Genomic DNA, 19,164 nt, shown 5'->3' with positions numbered 1-19,164 from the left:
TTCAGAAAGATGGGAAGCAGGGCTAGTTCTGTTTAAAAGACCAGCTCCACTTGGCTCCTCCTCACTCATTTCCATTCAAAGTACCAGATTCAGAAATCCTGCAATGTCGAGAATTTACTGCTTGTTTTCATCTTCCCTCCCCATCCCTTTTTCCTTTTGTGTTGTGTGTTTTGAGATTGGAAGCCTGAGGGCAAGGACCGTCCTTTCTTTTTGAATTGAGCTGCAAGCCTTTTCAGCTAGACCTGGGTTTAAAAAAGCTTTAAATAAAACAGTACCTTCCAGATATTGACACTCCACTTTGCTCTCTTCCATCCACTAGAGGGCAGAAGGGAACCTCAGGCCTGGGGGCCAAATGCACCTCTCCAGGCCTCTATCTCGCCCTCAGAACTCTGCCTAGGCTACACCCCATACTAGCCCTGCTTTGCACGTACACATGTGAATCCCCACAGGCGTGAGTGTAGTGGAGCCTTTTGCTGGCATTAAATCCACACGTCACTCTGACATGTATATAACCTTGCCCTCAATCCCAATAAAGCACACAAAGAGTAAAACTAAAGTTGGTTTATTGAAAAGGAAACAGGGAAAATAAAGCATTTTAAATTACAATTAATACCAGCAGTGTCTAATCCCCAATCAATCATTCCCTAACATTACAAATAGCATTAGACAGAGACCCTAAACCCAGTTACGTTCAAAGTTGCATCAAGTTATACAGACGGAAATGAGAGAAAGAAACTCAAGAGCTGGGGGTGAATATTCCTTTCTTGAAGAATCTAGCAAGACTCTCGGTCCGAATGGAGCTTCCGCATCTAGCCCATGAGCCAAAGCTCTGCCGTTCCTGTAACCTTTGCTAGGCATGCAAGATCCCTCCCTGAGTTCTCATGTTTCCATGTAGCCCCAATGTTGTTCCTAGGATGCATTGTGTAGTGAGAAAGTCGCTGGACCCCCGAGAGGTGCTGCCGACTCCCCAAAATACTAAGTTTAAATACGTGTTGACTCTTCATTGAACGGGGTACTAGTAAGCATTTTGGTATATGAAAGAATGTCCTGTGTCTTGTCTGTCCTGTAGCCTGTGGAGAAATTGTACAAGTGTAAATTAAACTTCTACCATATCTTGTGTGAGTTTCGTTGACGTGGGCTTTTACACTGGGCACAGACGATTGTTTAATTGAAGGGATTATTCCTGAGCAAACTTGGGGTTTTGAACCTTCCTTGTTACTTGTTAAGTCTGTTGGCACATGTCTTCCTGAGGTCAGCAAACTCCTTTTCTGTGATTTGGGGTCAATGTGAGTCCTGTATCATAGAGACCATCCAAACTATAGATTCTCATGCTTTCAGCCAGAGATGAATCTAAGAATAAACCCCCCATTTTATGCACACACCCCTCACTAGCCCTGCTTTGCACCCTCCTGCAGTGTTTTTGCCCAGCTGGAAAGTGTCCTGCAATTCAGGTAATGCTTCTGGCTTGCCTGGATGGAGGACAGAGAGGGGTGAGTGTGTGTGGAAACTAGCCTACTCTCTGGAAGTTAAGATTTACATCCATTGCTCCATCCAGTTTTACCACTTGCAACGTGACCCCTGCAAAGTTGCCCAGGAGGAAATGCAGCCCTTGGGCATGACAAGCAATTATGTTTAAGTCAGCCATCGTACAGGAACCTGTTATCTTCTCAGACCGTATTCAAGGTATATGTGGAAGATAACTGAAAAATACTATAGGTTTCTCCCCTTCCCTCCCATCTCAAATTTGAGTCTTTAAAACAGGGCTGGGATACCTGTGGTCTTCCAGGTGTTGCTGGACTACAGCTCCCGTCGTCTCCGACTACTGGCCATGCCGGTTGGGGCTGATGAAAGTTGGAATCCAACAACACCTAGAGGACCACGGGAGACCCATCCCAGGAAAGATGCCCCATCATTCTAAGCTTTTTTTTTCTCCTGACTGAAGGTTTTCAAGGATCCAATTCTCTCTCTTTTTTTAAAAGTCCATGAAAACTGCCCCAAAGGACCAGGTTTCACACTCGACATACACCCATTATTTAAAAAATTGTTTCCCACCAACACTATCCTAGGATGATATTGTTTAACTGGCTGACAACAATGGAGTAGAGCATGGGTAGATGATGCATTTCCCAATACTGAAAGACAATGAAGAACAAACCATGATTGTGCTCGATAATCATTGGATTTTTAGGATTTGTTTGCTTTCTTTAAGTTCATACAGTTGATATCCTTATCTGTGGGCTGGTTGCTTCAGATTCAATACAGTTTTAAATGGCCAGAAACTTTGTCTACCACCTCAGCTGGTCCCGGTCCAATGCCAAGGACAGTCCGAGAGCCTGGGGCTATTTGTGTACGGCCTGCGTCTTGGATTAAGCTCACTGTCAGGCCCAGCGCTTTTGCCTCGCCTAGGAGCTGAAGGAGAGTTTCCTCATCAGGAGCCTTGAGGACCACCTTCGGCTGCCCGCAATACTCCCACTGCTTCAGAAGTTCAGGGTTTCGGCGCTGAATTTGTTTGTAGGCTGAAACGGCTGCATGGGAACACTGGGCAGCCACTTTGCCCTTCTGCATCTTCAGGTCGTTCCGGACTACAATCACCATCTTGAATTCGCCGCATTCGCCCATTATGCTGGCTTCATTGCCCAGTTCATTGGCAATCATGGTGATTCTGGCTTTGGAGGGTCGGAAGAACCGAGCTCGAATGCCCCAGCCTAGGCATACTCCACAGGCAACGCCGGCAATTATACTGAACATACCAGGCTTGGAAAGATAATCCATAGCATATCTGGGGACCAAGGGCAAGAGAAACATTAGGAAGATTGCTGGAGCGCAATAGAAAGCGCAGCCTTTGTGACAGCCAAGCCACGGTAGAGAGCACACGCTTTGCACGCAGAAAGCCCCAGGTTCAATCCTTTGCAGATCTCCACTTGGGTCAGAGAAAGACTGTCTGAAACATTTGGAGAGGTGATGCTTGTCAGTGGTGACCAGCCGTTATTAACCTGGTACCCTCTGAAAAATGGAGGCACCAACTCCAATGCTCTTAAGGTTTTTTTTTAAGATTTCCTAGGTTCAGCTGGAATACTTTGATCTACCGCTTGTCTTGTTTTAGTATTATACTGACAGCTGTCTTGAGGCTTTTAAAAAGTACGTATTAAACAAGAAAGACGGAATCTGGTATTGCAAGTTGTTTTAACTAATTTCAATCCTGCATTTTTATGCTGCAGTTGTGACCTACCCAGCCCTGGGATCTTAATGGAAAAGGGCTGGTAAGAAATCCAACCAGTTATATTCGGCTAAGTTTCACTCTGAGGAGCTAAAATTAATAGACCCAGTTTGGCCACTTCCATTAGTTTGAATGGGCAAGGGCGCAGTAGAAATAGCATTTGGATAGAATGCTAATGAATAATAATAATATATTTGCATATGCAAATGAATGTTGGAAGCTGAGTTTGCCTTTCTGGCCTTCCCCCCGTCTTTCTAATTTTTAACACAGATTTGCATAAATTTACAGTTTATCTTGATAGACGGGCATTCTTCTCACGACCCTGCCACCCTCTCTGGGTCCTCGAGGCGGCCTCGGCCTCCACCCCAGGCTGGTCCTGTCACCTGTCCGCCTCACCAGACACTCGCCTCCGCCTCACACCTTCGGCCGGCCTCAGAGAAACAGCCACGACGGGACCCGGGCGCCGACGTCACAAACACTGCCAACCAATCACAACAGAGCGCGTGCCTCCCTAGAGCGCCGCCCCGCCCCCCTCCATACCGGCCTATGAGCGGCACCCAATCACCTCACACCGGCCGCGGACGCTCTTCGCCTGACGTCATAGGCACGCCGACCAATCGGGACGCGCATTTAAAATAAGGGGGTGGCTGAAATATATATATATTTCTTCCTTTTCTCTTTCTTTCCCCCCCTTTTTAAAAACCTTACCCTTTATTTCTCTTTTTTTTCTATAAGAAAAAGCGGGAGGGGGGGCGAAAAACACAGGAAGGTACGATGTCGTGACCGGACGTGACGACAGAAACAGCGTCTTCCGGTCGGTGGGCGGAGCCAGGCGGAGCGCCCTCCCCCTACTTCCGGGCTGGCCCGAAGCCCAGAGGTAATATCTAAGAGCGGCAGGGGGCGGAGGAGTCAGCGCTGGTGTGGAAAAGAAGCAGCTGCCGCTGCCGCCGCCGCGGGGATAAGCTGGGGCTGCTGCGCGCTTGTGTGTGTCTGAGAGAACCCGGCGAGCGAGTGAGGTAAGTGAGGTGGCCTGAGGTGACGGCCACGGCTGCCGCTGCCTACGGGTCCCCGCGAGGAACACGGGGCAGGCAGGGGCGAGCGCGAAGGCTCTTCCTCCCCCCCACAAGACTCTGCTCCCCCTCTGCCCTAATCATCCTGTCAGGAGAGAAAGGAGGACCCAGCAGCAGTCTGTCTTTTTCTCCCCTCTCAAATGGGGAAGGTAGATGCTCCCCATAAAAATGGGTCCTCCTCCTCCTTCAGTTTTAAGGGCTCACCCTCTGAGTGAATGGGGGCTCCCTGTGGGCTGTGCCCAGCTACGGTCTACCCAGAGTAGTCCCACTGAAATAAACGGGCCTAAGACACCCAGCACCCCTCTCTACTCTGAAGTAAGCCCCATGTTGTTCAATGGGACTTACCCCTAGGTAAGCGTGTGTTGGATTGCCGCCTCACTTAGCCGTGCCTGTTCATTTCGATGGTCTTCTCTGAATAGGACTGCTCTTGGAGGCAGCCTGAGCTCATCTAGTCACGGCTGCTAATGTTGCTTTGGGTATAACTGGATGCATCCCTGGGCCTGGGATGGGTTTGGGGGCCGGGGTGTTTTTTCCAGTTTGACGCAAGGACCCTTTTTGTGGCCCCGGCGTGGAAGGCAGTGAGTGGGCCGAAAGGAAAGACACAGGGCTGGTTTCAAATTCTTCCTTAAGACCCCCTCCCCAAGCCATTTGTGTTAAATGGGGAGTAGGGCCGTTAAAATGAACAGACTTACATCAAGTCCATGTCCATTCATTTCAATGGGGTGTGCTGAGAGTATGGCTCATGTTGGACACAGCCCTCTCTCTATAACAATAAGTGAGTAAAAACATTCGATGCTCCTTTCTCCGTTCTCTTCAAAAAAAGGGGGGGAAACTTCTTAGGGTTGTCACTGACTTAATTCTGTAGTCTTTAATGTACTTTTTGTGCAAGTAAGTCACTGAGCTCAGTGAGGCTTCTAACTAGACAGGCATAGAATTGCCTTGTAAGTCATACTTGGTGTAGACCCATTGAAATCAATGTGCTTAAGTTAGCCCTCAGTATGACTTACAGTGCAATCCTATGCCTGTCTACTCAGAAGTAAGTCCCACTGAATTCAGTGGGGATTACTCCCTGGTAATTGGGTAAAGGATCGCAGCAACAGGCTTTTTTGTTTTAATTTGTATATGTTTAAATCAATTCTTTCAAGATCCATGGGCTCTTCATGGAAGCTGCAGCTGTTAATATTTGTTGTTCATGATGATTGCGGTTTGTATTGCTTTAATCTGCTGTATTTTTAAAACATACAGATACTTTAAATTGGACAGGTCTTTGCCCTGAGGAGCTTACGGACTAAACATTGAGTGTTGGAGACACGTTAACAGCAGTAACAGATGAAGTATTGGTAGATGTGTTCATTTATACTGAAGTATCGTTTTAGTTTGATAACGAAGTGTTGGGTATAGAGGGTTATGATTATTAATGATTTAACAGGAATGAGTGTCTGACTTGTGTGTTTGTGGGGCAACTAGGCCCTACTGCAGACAAGGCTTCTCTAATGGTTGGAAAGGGAGCTTTCCTCCTCTTCCTCTCTTGGTAATAAATGTGAGTGAGGAGAGCGTAGCCATACGCAACTACTAAAGGTCCAGGCATTTGGGCAGCTGGTTGTCTTGTATGCTGAAATACGATGCACTTTGGGGGGACATCTTAAGTATTTTCAAGTCACACTGGGAAAAAGCCCTAGGCCCATGGGGGTTGGCAGGGCAAATGGGGGTTAGTCCCCCCTCGATGAACCATAAGCCCCAGATTCCCAGCTTTTTTTAAGGAGTAAGCTTCTAGCATTTTTAAACTTGAGATATGAGGCAAGATATGCAGGCGCTGTTCTTTTTTTCCCTTTTTTTTTTTACTGCAAGCAACAAGCCCATTCCCCCCCTTTCAGTGTTTTACTTTGTCCCCCCACCAACCCATAGAAAAATTCCTGTGGCCACCCAAGTGTAGGCTGCAGGTCACATGGCCTAGGAGAGAACTGTTTGCTTATGAAGAAATAACTGGTGAAGAGAGTTTTTGCTGCCACAGCTTGTCATAACACAATGCATCAAGGATTAGAGAATGAGCACCTGCCAAAATTCCTTCTTCTGGTCGCCTGAGATCTCTTGTGAGGGTGAAACATGGTTAAAGCCTGTTAGGAGTCCTACAAAGGTGAATAGTGATGATGCTGATCTCTCCTCTCCTCTTCTTTGCCTTCGGGTTACCAAACAAAATATTCAGCCTGTTTCTGAGTTTGCCAAACACACATTCCCCTTGCCAAAGGAATATAGCAATGTTAATTCCCACTACTTCATGTAGGTGGCAACGTCTTGCATTGTTCAGATCAGCCAAGTTAATGCCCGGTCTGTTTTCTCCCCACCCACATTAGGTGTTTTGAGATGACCTATTTATTGAGCATTCACTCTGATTTGTATTCAGGGAAGGGAACAGCAAGTTTTATCCCATGCTTCCCAGAACATTTTCCCTCCACTTTTCTTACCACAAAAAGTCTGATCTTTTCAAGAAGCGGGCTTGTTGTGCAAGAGCTCCAAATCTACTTGAATTGTGCAACCCGAGTTTGCCGGTATGTGATTGAAGCCTACCCGAAAATAGCCATAGCCTGGCAGCGCCCTTTAAACTCAGGTTCTGGTGTTACTAATGAAACATATCACCTTTCCTTCTGGCTTTCCCTCCCTCTACCCTGCAATCTCTGTCACAATTTTAGTAATCCCTGTAGCAATTAAATTTTTGAAGGAGGAAATTGGTTGTTGTATTCTGTGGTGTTGACTTTTTGTTTCATTTTCAAATGGTGGCTTAAATGACCGACAGCCGGAGCAGTCTCCTCTTTTTTTTTTAAGGTTGGTTTGAGGTGGAATGTCTATCCTGTTCGGGACCTTCACACCTGAATGATCTCCCTTCCCTTCTTCTGTTCCCTTTTCTCCCTCTAGTGTACGAATGTAGCATTGTTCCCACCAGGCTTCTTGATTTAGCCTGCTTTCGGGGGAAAAAGCTCCTATTAGACATCTGTAGGACGTTCTGAACTTAACACATTTAGGATCAGGCTGTAATGCCGATTTGCAGAGAACATTTTTGAGGGTATTGCAGAGTTAGGATGCTGGCATATTTTCACAGAAAATATAACTACGAGCACATGGTGCATAGGCTCAGTCAAGGTGCTAGCTCTTGTTCTCCTATACAGCCTACAGTCCTGCTGGCTGGGGTTGATGGGAGTTGTAGTCCAAAACAGCTGGATTCCACCAGGTTGTCGAAAGCTGTCCTACTGTAATTTTTATAGGGATACATAAGATCCCGATTTATCTCTCTGGTACTTTCTCTACTCTTGGAGAGCTGAGGTTAATTCTGTGTTTCAATTGGAATGGCAGACTCCAACCGCAAGGTCACAGAAAGTACAGCTAGTTCCTTGTTTTAGCCATCAAAACTAGGTCACCATTTTTAAAGGGAAGATGAGTTCTGGGTCAAAATTGCCTGTATGTTCAAATTATATTTGGCTGTTTATGAATTTTGTTATTGTGAAAAGTACAAGTTGTGTGCATGTATACTGAGGTGGTGTTTTTCTCCTGCTGTTGTGGTTGTCTTGATAACCCTGTACTCCACAGGGCGGTTTGAGTTTTTAAGCAGTTTGCAAGATCTTACAGCCCTGCAAGGTAGGCCAGTGGTGTTCTGCCAAAATTGTGGGTGAAGGGCTGAAGGTGGTATGCTAGTCACTTGTCAAAGGCAAGATCTGAATAAGGCAGTCCTCTGTTCCATTGTGGGCAGACCTCTGCTTTTGGGGAGATGTAGCCCAAGGGCTAGCTGTTACTGCTTTACTTGTTATAGCTCTGTGAGTGCATGTAAGTGTAAAGCCACTTTGGGAGATTTGCTGGGAAGTGATATTAAAATGTGAGAAAGGCTTGATGGAAAATAACCAGAGGTAGTATTGCCTATGGGTCAACAGAAACTGCAAATAATTGCAAATACCTTCAATGACCTGAGACTGTGTTAATTAAAATAATGAATTCGTACAGTTCTATCCCACCTTTCCTCCAAGCAGCTCAAAGTGGCACACGTGATTCTTCCCTTTTCCATTTTATTCTTGCAACAACCTTGTGAGGTAGGTCAGGCTGAGTGGCCCAAGGTCAGCAAGTGAGCTTCATGGCTGAGTGGCGTTTTGAACTCTGCTCTCCAAGGTCCTAGTCCAACACTCTAACCACCCTCTTTCCTTGGTCTTGATAACTTTGCTAATCGACAGCGCCGCTTTGTATATCTGAAATACGTTGCAGCTGGTAGGAGTATGTAGTTTTAAAAAGCGATTGCTCGAAGGAGGTACAAAGTCTCTCTCAAGAGTCTTTGTGTGGATTTTCATGTAGAACAGGGTTCACTTTGAGATGCTTTAAGACTCAAAGGCTTCAAAGAGAACCTTGTTCTATGTGAAGTTGAAGTGTTTTGCTATCTCCGATATCTCTCTGCACTCTTTCCCTTCCATTTGTCACAGTCTGTGTGTAATGTGCTGCATTGGGGTGAAAGGTGCCAGTTATTTTATTAATTAATTAAATTTATATCCCGTCATTCCTCCTAGAAGGCACTCAGGATGGCAAGCAACAAGTGAGAAAACACTAAAAACATCTTTAAAAAAACAATTTCAGTATGGATGCAGACTAGGATAAGGTCTCTTCCTACAAGTCATGTTGAACAAGGGAGGTTTTCAGCAGGCATCGAAAAGACAACAGAGGTGGCGCCTGTTTGATATTTAAAAATGTAAATGTACTGCCTTCAAGTCGATTCTGACTTATGGCAACCCTATGAATAGGGTTTTCATCAGGCTGAGAGGCAGTGACTGGCCCAAGGTCACCCAGTGAGCTTCATGGCTACGTGGGGATTTGAACCCTTGTCGTCCAGGTCCTAGTCCAACACCTTAACCACTACACCACACTGGCTCTCTTTTTGATATTTAAGAGGAGGGAATTCCAAAGGGTGGTGCCAGAACACTAAAGGTCCACTTCCTACGTTGTGTGGAACGGACCTCTGGATGAGAAGGTATCTGCAGGAGGCCCTCACCTGCAGAGTGCATTATTGACTGGGTATATAAGGGTAAGATGACCTTTCAGGTTCAGATTTCTCCTTGGACATGAACTTGCAGAATTCACTAAAGCCACTGAGTGATTCTAGGCAAGTGAGCCTCCGTCCCCTTGAGGCTCAGACTTAACTGTATTATTTGGAGGCATTTATTTATATAATTTATATCTCACACCTTCAACACAAATTCTCTGGCTAGTTAACAAAGCACTTGAGGTACAGTAAGCAGACAATCAAAGTAATAAAATAAAGCCAACCAGCAAACGCCGCAGCAGAGAAAATTCAAAATTGCTCTAAAAGTTACAAACCGCTAACATTTGCAGTTCTTAAAAAGCCTGGTGCCTAAATGATAGTAGTGAGGGAGCCAGGCAGGCCTCCCTGGAGAGGGCATTTGGAAGGTGAAAAGCTATTTCTCCCCACTCCGCTCCCTGCCAAATAAGTGCTGGCCTACTGTGCAAGACTGATGTGAAGACTACCAAGACAGTGGATGTCAGCCATCGCCAACCTGGTGCCCTCCAGATGGTGTTGAACTATAACTGTAGCCAGCATGACCAATGGTCAGGGATGATGAGATTTGTAATCCTACATTTTCTAGAGACCACCAGGTTGGGCAGCGCTGGTGAAGGTAAAATGATTGGAGCAATTGAAATATGCTTTATAAATGCTATACGTCCTAATCCTCATCAGGGGTAACTTTTAGGGAGAAGGGAGCAACCACCGGTCTTTCCCCCTGTTCCTCCTGTGACCCAGACAACATGCAATTATTTCTATATATTTTTGGCCAGCACTCGGGTGTTATAAAGTATTAGATTAGCCTCTGCTCTGTAGGAATGCATGCCAAAAGCCTAACTCCTTTTTACTTCAAAAGAAAGTTGTGCATCTGATAGTTTGGACCTCTGCTAATTATGCTGTGGGAAGGTAAATTTAAAAAATAGCAACAGATCGCTTAATACATCCTCTTATTGCACAATTTAAGCTGCAAGGCAATTATTGGGAGGGAGTCCCACTTTACACACTGGGATTTGCTTCTGAGTAAACACATATAGGGTTACATTATTTATCTTTTAATATATCCAAGAATGGGTCTTAGGAGAAGAGGCATAGCTCAGTGGTAGGTCCCGGGTTCAGTCCCTGGCATCTCCAGGTAGGGCTGGGAGAGACACCTGCCTGAAACCCTGGAGAGCTGCTGCCAGTCAGTGTAGACAGTACTGGGCTAGATGGACCAATGGCCTGACTCAGTATAAGGCAGCGTCCTATGTCTTTAATTTTGCTGGGAAATCTTTCCCTCCTAGGGCATTCATTTCCACAAGAAACAGGGGTGGCCACCAACTGGGATGGCTTTAAAGGAGGATTAAACAAATCCGCGGCGGAGAAGTCTTATCAGCGGCTACTAGCCACTAGGCTAGGGTCTCCCTCCGCTGTTGGAGGCAGTATGCCTTTCTGCATACCAGTTGCTGGGAATTGCGAGTGAGGAGAGTGCTGTTCCGCTCAGGTCCTGCTTGTGGGCTTCCCACGGGGACATCTGCTTGGCTGCTGTGAGGAACGGGACACTAGACTAGATGTGCTGTTGGCCTGACCCATCAGGGCTGTTAGGTTTCCCCCACCCTGCCCTGTGGATCCCATTGTTCTTGCTGTGGGCATCTGAAATGGTGTCCCTGGTGGTTTTTAAAGTATTAGTTCAGTTTATTCTTTCTCATTTATACTCTTTTTGAGCTTCTGTTTCTGTTCTGTTTAACAATCCAATCATAACAAGGGAAGGAAGAACATGGCAGGGAGTGTTAAGGAATAATAAGGGGAACAGGCTATAGATGAGTTAAGTTGAATGACTCAGTGAGGATCCTTCCACTTCACTGACAGCTCCTGTTTTAGATGGGGAAACGCCAGAGGCCTTGTGTTTGCTACATTGGAGTGTGCTGAGAGGGTCCCCCCCTTCAGTGAGGCACTACCTACGTTCATTCATGGCCAACTGTGTTACCACAGGATTTTTTTTTGGGGGGGGGAGGGAAAATTGCTGGGGATTGAGAGGGAGAAAGCGTGATCATTTTGAAGCTGCTGCGTCTGACTTGTGAGGAACTGAATTTGTGAGCTAAATATAGCCTCCTTTGACTCAGAGATGGTTAGAGATGAAATAAGAGAATAGCTATATGCTTTTGCAGCTGGATTTCTCAGACATTTGGCTGCTGAAGCCTGCTTTTTTTCCTGCTTTGGAGACTGTTCAGCCTCCTGATTGGAAAGAGGAAAGTGCAAAGCAGTGAACTGGTGCATTTGCACTTCACATGATGTCATATCTTCCTGCGAATGTGCCAATAGCTAATACATCCACCCCCACAAGTGGGAGCACAGTCCTTCCCTTAGTATTACGTCCAAACCTGGGGGATCATGGTTTGTTTGTACTCACAGAAACCACCATTGGTAAGCCAAGAATAAACCTTGACTTTTGATCATTTGTTTGGAGCGAAACAAACATGATACCCGGTTCAGACATCATGCTCGACCAAGAACTGTGGTTTGTTGCTCCCACTCACTAGCATAGTGAAACAAAACAATCTGCACCTTCACAGTAAGTGATTGACCATGGCTTACATCACTCGCAGACATAGCCAGCAGGGATACAACAGGGTTCAGGGTTCTCTTCTCTTCTGATCCATTTCTTTACCAGAAATGACTGAATGATCTGATCCCATCAAGATTGCATACGCAAATGTGAATGTACTGCCTTCAAGTCGATTCCGACTTATGGCGACCTTATGAATAGTGTTACATGAGAGAAGAACTTTTCCCTACCTGCGTCCTTTGCAACGGACCGAAGTTAGTCACGCCCATTATTTTCAGTGGGTCTGCTGTAAGGCTATCGCTGGTTACAACCCAATGAGCTTGGAAGGGAAACAAAATCTTTGTGCAAGCGAGTATCTCTGTTTTGACCCCCACCTGCAACAGCAACTGATAATGACACAGAAGGTCATTTTGCTTCAACCAGGTAATTCTCCACCCTGCCTCCCCCCTGGTAGCTTTTTAGGTGATTCTTATTTTATTTATTTATTTATTTTATTAAATGTATTAGTCGCCCATCTGGCTGGCTGTCCAGCCACTCTGGGCGACGTACAAAATAAAAACAAAGAAATACATTAAAAATCTCAACAATAATAATAAAACCTAACCCACCCCAAAAGCCTGCCTGAAGAGCCAGGTCTCCAAGGCCCGGTGGAATCTCATCATAGAGGGGGCATAGCGGAGATCATTTGGGAGGGAATTCCACAAAGTGGGGGCCACAATTGAAAAAGCCCTCTCCCTAGTTCTCACCAGTCTAGCTGTTGTAACTGGTGGGATAGAGAGAAGGCCTTTTGAGGCTGATCTTGTTGAGCTGCATCCCTGATGGAGGCGCTCCTTCAGATAGACTGGGCTGAAACTGTATAGGGTTTAAAAGGTCAGAAGCAACACCTTGAATTGGGCCCGGAAAACAACCGGTAACCAGTGCAATTCCTTCAGCCCTGGAGTGATGTGATCTCGCCGGCAGCTGCCTTTAATCAGGTGAGCCGCCGCATTCTGTACCAGTTGCAGCTTCCGGACCGTTTTCAAGGGTAACCCCATGTAGAGCGCATTACAGTAGTCTAGGCGAGAGGAGACCAGGGCATGTACCACAGATGGGAGCAGATGGTTGGGAAGGTAGGGGCGCAGCCTCTGTATCAGATGGAGTTGATACAGCGCCGCCCGGCTCACAGCCAAGACCTGAGCCTCCATGGACAGCTGGGAGTCAAGAATGACCCCCAGGCTGTGGACCTGGTCTTTCAGGGGCAATTCCTTCCCATCCAGCCACTCACCGACTCCAGGCACTTGGACAGGGTTCTTGTTCACTGTCTCTGCTTTAATGTTCTATTTTTTTAACCACGGCTAGTTCCCGAGTGGGATTTCCTGAAGCTTGCAGCGGGGTCGGGGGCAGGATGAAGGAGTGGTGAAGACAGTTTGGGAGGAATGATGGAACTCTTAGGTGACATCCACAGCCCAGGAAATATATAAATATATATCCATTGACCCTCCCCTGTTAAAGTCATAGGAGGTTTGTTAATGGGCTGTCTAGCTCCTGGGAGGGGGCCTCATAGCTGAATGGCAGAGAATAGATGATGAATGCGGAAGATTCTTGGCATCTCCACTTAATACGGGCTCAGGAAGCAAGGTCTGGAAAATATTTTTGCCTTAGGCTTTGGAGCCCATGGAAGGCTGTACAGCAGCACTCCACAGCACAATATTTTGTTTAGGGTTCCTCTTGTTAAGTCCAGCAAAAGTTACTAGGCAGCCAGCCCCAATGTTCTATGGCTGTCACTTCAGCAGTCTTAAAAATGGGAGGAGGAGAGCCATCTCTCTTCTATTTTACAAAAGCTTACTCATCTGGTCGCCTGGAGTGATTTTTTAAAAAAATCCCAAGTGAGTAGCTTTCTCCAAACCTTTTTTTTTTAAAGCTACTGTGGTTTTTTCTCTTTCTGACCCTATTGTCTCCTGCCAGAACTGCATCCCTTTCCCTGAGCCCCACCCGTTGAACTGCCAGCCTCAGCTCTGTAAAAACAAAAAGTAGGACACTCCATGCAGCCCAGGTTAAATAGGCGCTGCCCAGGGAACGTGTCCTGTTGCACAACCGACAGCTTGATATGTTTTTTGTTTTCACCCCTTGAAACATTGGCACTTCCAATTCCAAGAGGAAGGCATTGCAACATCAGCAAACAGTAAATGAATGGGACACGGGAGATGGAGCCTTCCCAATGTGGTTATGCATTCCAACAGCTAAAATGTAATGCCATGTTTACACTATGTCGGGCTGTCTCTTGGCAGTTGTGTGGCAATGCTGCAGGCTTGCATGGGGGGTGGAAATAAACATTGCAAAACTCGAGCGCTTTTGCTGTATGCTGTGTAGGGATCGCTAAACTTCTCTGGCTGTTGATCCTGGCCTGGGACCACCACCTGTTCTCTTGAAATGTCCTCTAAGGACATCTCACTTCCCTGGAGTGTTGCTTGGCATAAGAGGATCAGTTTTTAACATTCTTCAAGTGGGACGGCTGTGTTGCTTCTTTGCAACGACTCGAGAGAACGGCCTTGGTTTTGGGAAAGCAGTTTTGTTTTCCTCCCCCCCCCCCCGTTTTAGTTTTCAAATGTGAGGATTCATTTAGTTCTGTGCTGCAGGCATTGGATGGCCTTAAACTACGTTGCAGCATGGATGGAGATTGAGGCCAGGTTGCCGAAGGAGTGTGCCTGTTCCCACAGACTGCCTTGCCTGTGGGTTGAGGTCAGTGAGGTCACCTAAGGCTGTGGTGGGTGGTTACTAGAGACGGTCTTTTTGGGGGTGACCCCCCATTATGAAATTCCCTCCCTGAGTAGGTTGCCTGGCACCTCCTTTGCTATCTTTTCAGCACTTTTTTAAAAAGCTCTGAGTCCAAATGTGCCGCAGTTGCTGGTCATTAATGGCTGTGTGGTGCAGTGGTTAAGGTGTTGGACTAAGCCTTGGGAGACCTGGGTTCGAATCCCCACACAGCCATGAAGCTCACTGGGTGACCTTGGGCCAGTCACTGCCTCTCAGCCTTGGAGGGAGGCAATGGTAAACCCCCTCTGAATACCGCTTACCATGAAAACCCTATTCATAGGGTTGCCATAAGTTGGGATCGACTTGAAGGCAGTCCAGTGGTTGCTTTGGTTTTTTTTTTGTACTGACCCTAATTTCGCTTATTTGCGAAAACTCCCCCCTTGGAACTGTTTTGGTTGAAAGGTGGGACATAAAGGCATAAAACAAGCCAATGGATAAATGTGTGTCCCCGCATCTGCTTTTCTCCTTGTCTCTTAAGTATGCTCCTGAGGGACCCCTTTAACCCAGAGATGTGGCATCTGTTCCTTTCCAGATGTTGCTGGTCTCCAGCTCCTATCAGCCCCCAACCAACGTGGTTAGTGGTCAGGGATGATGGGAGTGGTAGTCCAGCAATACCTGGAGAGCCACAGGTTGCCCAGCCCTGCCTCAGCAGACTTCAAAAAAGTCCCTTCTTCTCTCCAGGCAAAGCAGCTAACCTGTGGCTCCAGATGTTGCTGGACTGCTCCCATCGTCTCTGTCCATGGGGCACACTGTCTGGGGCTCATGGGATTTGTAGTCCAGCGACGTTTGGAGGGCACCACGTTTTCCCACCTCTGCTTTAGAGGTCAAGCAATTCTGGGTCTAGCGGTATGTGATCTAACTCTCCCTGTCCCTTTGCTACCAAAGTAACTTCCTTATAAGTTATTCTGTGCCAGTTTTGGATGGTTTTAAGGAACGTCCTGATTTCTTGTTCTAATTTTTGGTCTAATTAAATGTTTCCTCTTTGGGTGTTCATAGTGCTAAAAATATCCACGTTGGTTTTTTTTAAAAAAAAAAAAATCTTTTCACACTGCCCAATAGTTTATTATTAAGAAAACACTTGTCTTAACCTTGTAAAACTGGCGTTTGCTCTACTTCAGATCCTGGGCAGACTCTCGTTTCTTTTTCTCTCTGGCTCTCGTGGGAGGCAGATAATTTTCCTCCTTGCGCCTGTTTGCATGCTTTGAGACCAAGAAGACAAAAGGCGTTAAGAGGTATATATCAAAACTTCTGTTGGGAAATTCAGTTTCAGTTTTAGGTTTATTTTAACTTGCTGTTATATAAAACGTAGCCGTTATATTTTAGGAAAGTCTTCCAGTTTACTGTGGGGGTGGAAAGAATGGGGAAATCAAGCCTGGTTGCCCAAGGTTCTACAAATCTAACTATTGTAAAGTTCTCCCCCCCAGCTCAGCTCAGGTCCTGCTACCTGAAATGTTCAAATGTTTCTCTGGTCTTGCAGTGTATGGGGAAGAGCAAATGTTAGTTTTTCTTCTGTAGTCCTTTAATGAGCATGCATTGCTGCTTGTTTAAAAATGTGTGGTGTAGGGGTTAAGGGACTACGACCTGGGAGACCGGGGTTCGAATCTCCACACAGCCATGAAGCTCACTGGGTGACCTTGGGCCAGTCACTGCCCCTCAGCCTCAGAGGAAGGCAATAATAAACCACCTCCGAATACCGCTTACCATGAAAACCCTATTCATACAGTCGCCGTAAGTCGGAATCTCGGAATTTCCATTTTCCCAAAAATGTGGCTTTGGTGATAAGCCAATTCTGTTTTCTAAGCCATCCTGCTTTTAAGTTACTAGAAAATACAGTGTTCTTTAAACTGTGTTCTGGTAAGCTATCAAGAGTTGCCTGATAACAGAAGATCAGCAGCAGTAGATCAGATTGCACGAAAGATAGTTTGCTCACGGTGGGCAGGTGCTTCCCTGCAAGGTAGAGCCAAAGGGCAATGTTTGTTCAGCAGGAACGGAGAACGGATGGCCCTCCAGATGTTATTAAAGTACAGCTCCCATCATCCCTGGCCATTGAGCCGTGTTAGCTGATGGGGGTTGGAGTCCCGCAACATCTGGAGGGCCCCGGATTTCCCATCTCTGTTCTAGAAGCATGCTCTCAGTATGTATGGGGCTAATGTGTTTAACAGGTCTTTAAACGCTCCCTTGTTGCCCTACATCGAGGGTTTCCAAACTGTGATCCATGGACTTCACTCGAGTGGTCCTCAGCATGTTGGTATTGAATATTCATATTGGTTGTATTTGTATTGTCTCTTTCGTCGCCTGTGTTATATTTAATTGCATTGCAATGTGAATTCTGTGGATTGCAAGTCGTAAGGCAGTGACGTGCAATATAAGAAATCAAAGAAGCAGGTAAAACGAAATTGGAAATCAGACAGCAATCTAGTACCGCACATTACAATTGCTACAGCAGGCGGAAAAAATTGTGAAATGGTCAGCCAGGACCCTCGGCCGTCTTCAAGTGGTTCTTGGGGGTGGGGAGAAAAGGTTGGGAACCGCTGCCCTAGAACATTGGCCGTGGTCTGGTGGCTCAGGGCTACACAGAGTAAATAAGAGGAGAGAGGAAATTGCTGTTGAGGGTTAAAACTTGGTCCTGAGCTAGTTTAACGGGGAGAAGAAACAGGTAGCTGTCTTCAATTGTTTGAAGGACTGTCGTGTAGATGATGGAGCAGATTTGTGTTCTGTTCTTCCAGATCCGAATGCCAGGAAAGGAGATTTAGACTAAACGTTAGGAAGAACCACGGGAGGCTGGTTCATTAGGGTGAATAGAGCAACTTCTGCAAGCCCCCACCTGCCTGCTTTCTTCCTTGCAAGCGCCCAGTCAGGGTGGCGCTGACTGCCAGCTTCCTAATCCTTTGTGAGTTTCCCTTGTAGAACCCGAGGAGGATGGGGACAAAACTAGAATGAGTTGGCTCCATGCGTCCTTGGCTATGGCTCTTTTTTTAAAAAAAATATTGCTATAGAATTATGCTTATAAGTAAGGTTTTTTTTCTACCACATGATGCTTGGCCCAGATGGTGCATTATTCATGGGAAGCAATTGTCTTCTTGCGATCCTTGCCTTTGAGTGGTTTCCATTGGTTGCAGGTAACTGTGTAAGTGCTTCTCCGTGGGAGGTCATGGGAGTTGTAGTCCACAGAATCCGAGGGCACCCGTCAGCTATCGCTGCATGACATTGTATTGGATAGTGTGAGGAGTACAGAGGGGAAACCCATTTAAATTCCTTGTCCAGTGCATTGAGTGCGTACTGCCTTCAAGTCGATTCTGACTTATGGCGACCCTATGACTAGGGTTTTCATGAGGCTGAGAGGGAGTGACTGGCCCAAGGTCACCCAGGGAGCTTCATGGCTATGTGGGGATTCGAACCCTGGTCTCCCAGGTCGTAGCGGTTGCCGGCCCCCCTCATCTCCTTGAAGGGAGGGTGCGTTGGAAGCACAATAAGCGTTTTGGAGACCAAGGGTGGCTGGCTGTGTTATGCCTGAATTTGCTACAAAGCGACGGAACGTTTTAGGTGATCCTCTGTTGATGTTGTGGTGGACGAAACACCTTTCTGATGGGCAGTTGCTGTCTTCCAAAAGATGATGGCATGAGTTGATGCAAAGGCTGAATGGAGCATTGTTGAAGCAGGCGGACGGGCCACAAAGGGCTTCTTGTGGGCAAAGAAGTCTGTGCCTGCCTAACCTTAACTCCCGACACGTGGAGATGAAATAACAGGAAGGACGATGCCTTTTCTTCCCAACCCTCCCCGCTTCCCACACTCTGTTTCAAATAATTTGTCTTGTAGTTACGTGTTCGTGGAGGTAAGCAGCTTGCCCGGGGAAGAGTTGCATGTCACCGAGATACCCTTTTGGTGGACGTGGATGGGTGGATTCCCTGCCTTGTGGACAGGCTGGTGCAGATCCACTGTTGGTCCTACTCAGAGTAGACTCATTGAAACGAATGAACGAGATTAATTTCGATCTCTTCGTTTCAATGGGCCTACTCTGGGTAGAATTTAAAAACACAAGAAGAGTCCTGCTGGATCAGGCCAATGGCTCATCTAGTCCAACATCCCGTTCTCACAGTGGCCGACCAGATGCTCCAAAGGGAAGCCCACAAACAGGGCTTGAGCGCAAAAGCACCCTCCCCTCCAGCGGCTCTCAACAACTGGGGTTCAGAACATCCTGCCTCCAGCAGAGGAGGTAGGGCACAGCCGTCATGACTGAGAGACTTTTCCTCCACGAGTTTGTCTAATGCTCTTTTAACTTACCTGGATCCAACCTGATGCATTTATAGCAAGCTTTGGAACACAGGAAGTTGCCTTTATACCGTGTCAGGCCCTTGGCGCACCTCGTTCAGTATTGTCTGCACTGACCGGCAGCAGCTCTCCAGGGTCCCAGGCTGGAGTCTCTCCCAGCCCTACCCAGAGATACTGTGGATTGAACCTGGGGCGTTCCTCTGCCTGCAAAGCAGATGCTGCAACC

General features: G+C 46.7%; 2 protein-coding genes across 10 annotated transcripts in view; one reads left to right on the top strand and one right to left on the bottom strand.

Annotated features, from left to right (window-relative positions):
- Window positions 1-546: 546 nt before the first annotated feature.
- PTRH2 (peptidyl-tRNA hydrolase 2) lies at window positions 547-4,078 on the bottom strand. 6 transcript variants are annotated; one of them, XM_061605412.1, is made up of 2 exons: window positions 3,926-4,078; window positions 547-2,779 (listed from the first exon to the last, which is right to left on the bottom strand). In XM_061605412.1, exon 2 carries the CDS (start codon window positions 2,770-2,772, stop codon window positions 2,254-2,256), a length of 519 nt encoding a protein of 172 aa, XP_061461396.1. In that variant the 5' UTR covers window positions 2,773-2,779; window positions 3,926-4,078; the 3' UTR covers window positions 547-2,253. The 6 variants fall into 6 exon arrangements, with proteins under 6 accessions (XP_061461396.1, XP_061461393.1, XP_061461394.1 ...); XM_061605409.1 differs by lacking the exon at window positions 3,926-4,078 and adding an exon at window positions 3,783-3,899; XM_061605410.1 differs by lacking the exon at window positions 3,926-4,078 and adding an exon at window positions 3,504-3,730.
- VMP1 (vacuole membrane protein 1) overlaps window positions 3,959-19,164 on the top strand; it is a 132,011-nt gene continuing 116,805 nt past the window's right edge. Inside the window, exon 1 of one of the 4 annotated variants that reach the window (XM_061605404.1) lies at window positions 3,959-4,233. The gene's annotated coding sequence lies outside the window, so the exon portion shown is untranslated. Of the gene's footprint in view, window positions 4,234-14,463; window positions 14,595-15,877; window positions 15,902-16,780; window positions 16,804-19,164 lie in introns of those variants that run through there. The other 3 variants (XM_061605405.1, XM_061605407.1, XM_061605408.1) reach the window with 3 other exon arrangements.

The sequence above is a fragment of the Rhineura floridana genome, chromosome 21 (genome assembly GCF_030035675.1).
Source record: "Rhineura floridana isolate rRhiFlo1 chromosome 21, rRhiFlo1.hap2, whole genome shotgun sequence".
Lineage (NCBI taxonomy): Eukaryota > Metazoa > Chordata > Lepidosauria > Squamata > Rhineuridae > Rhineura > Rhineura floridana.
This window is presented reverse-complemented; position numbering and strand designations above follow the sequence as displayed.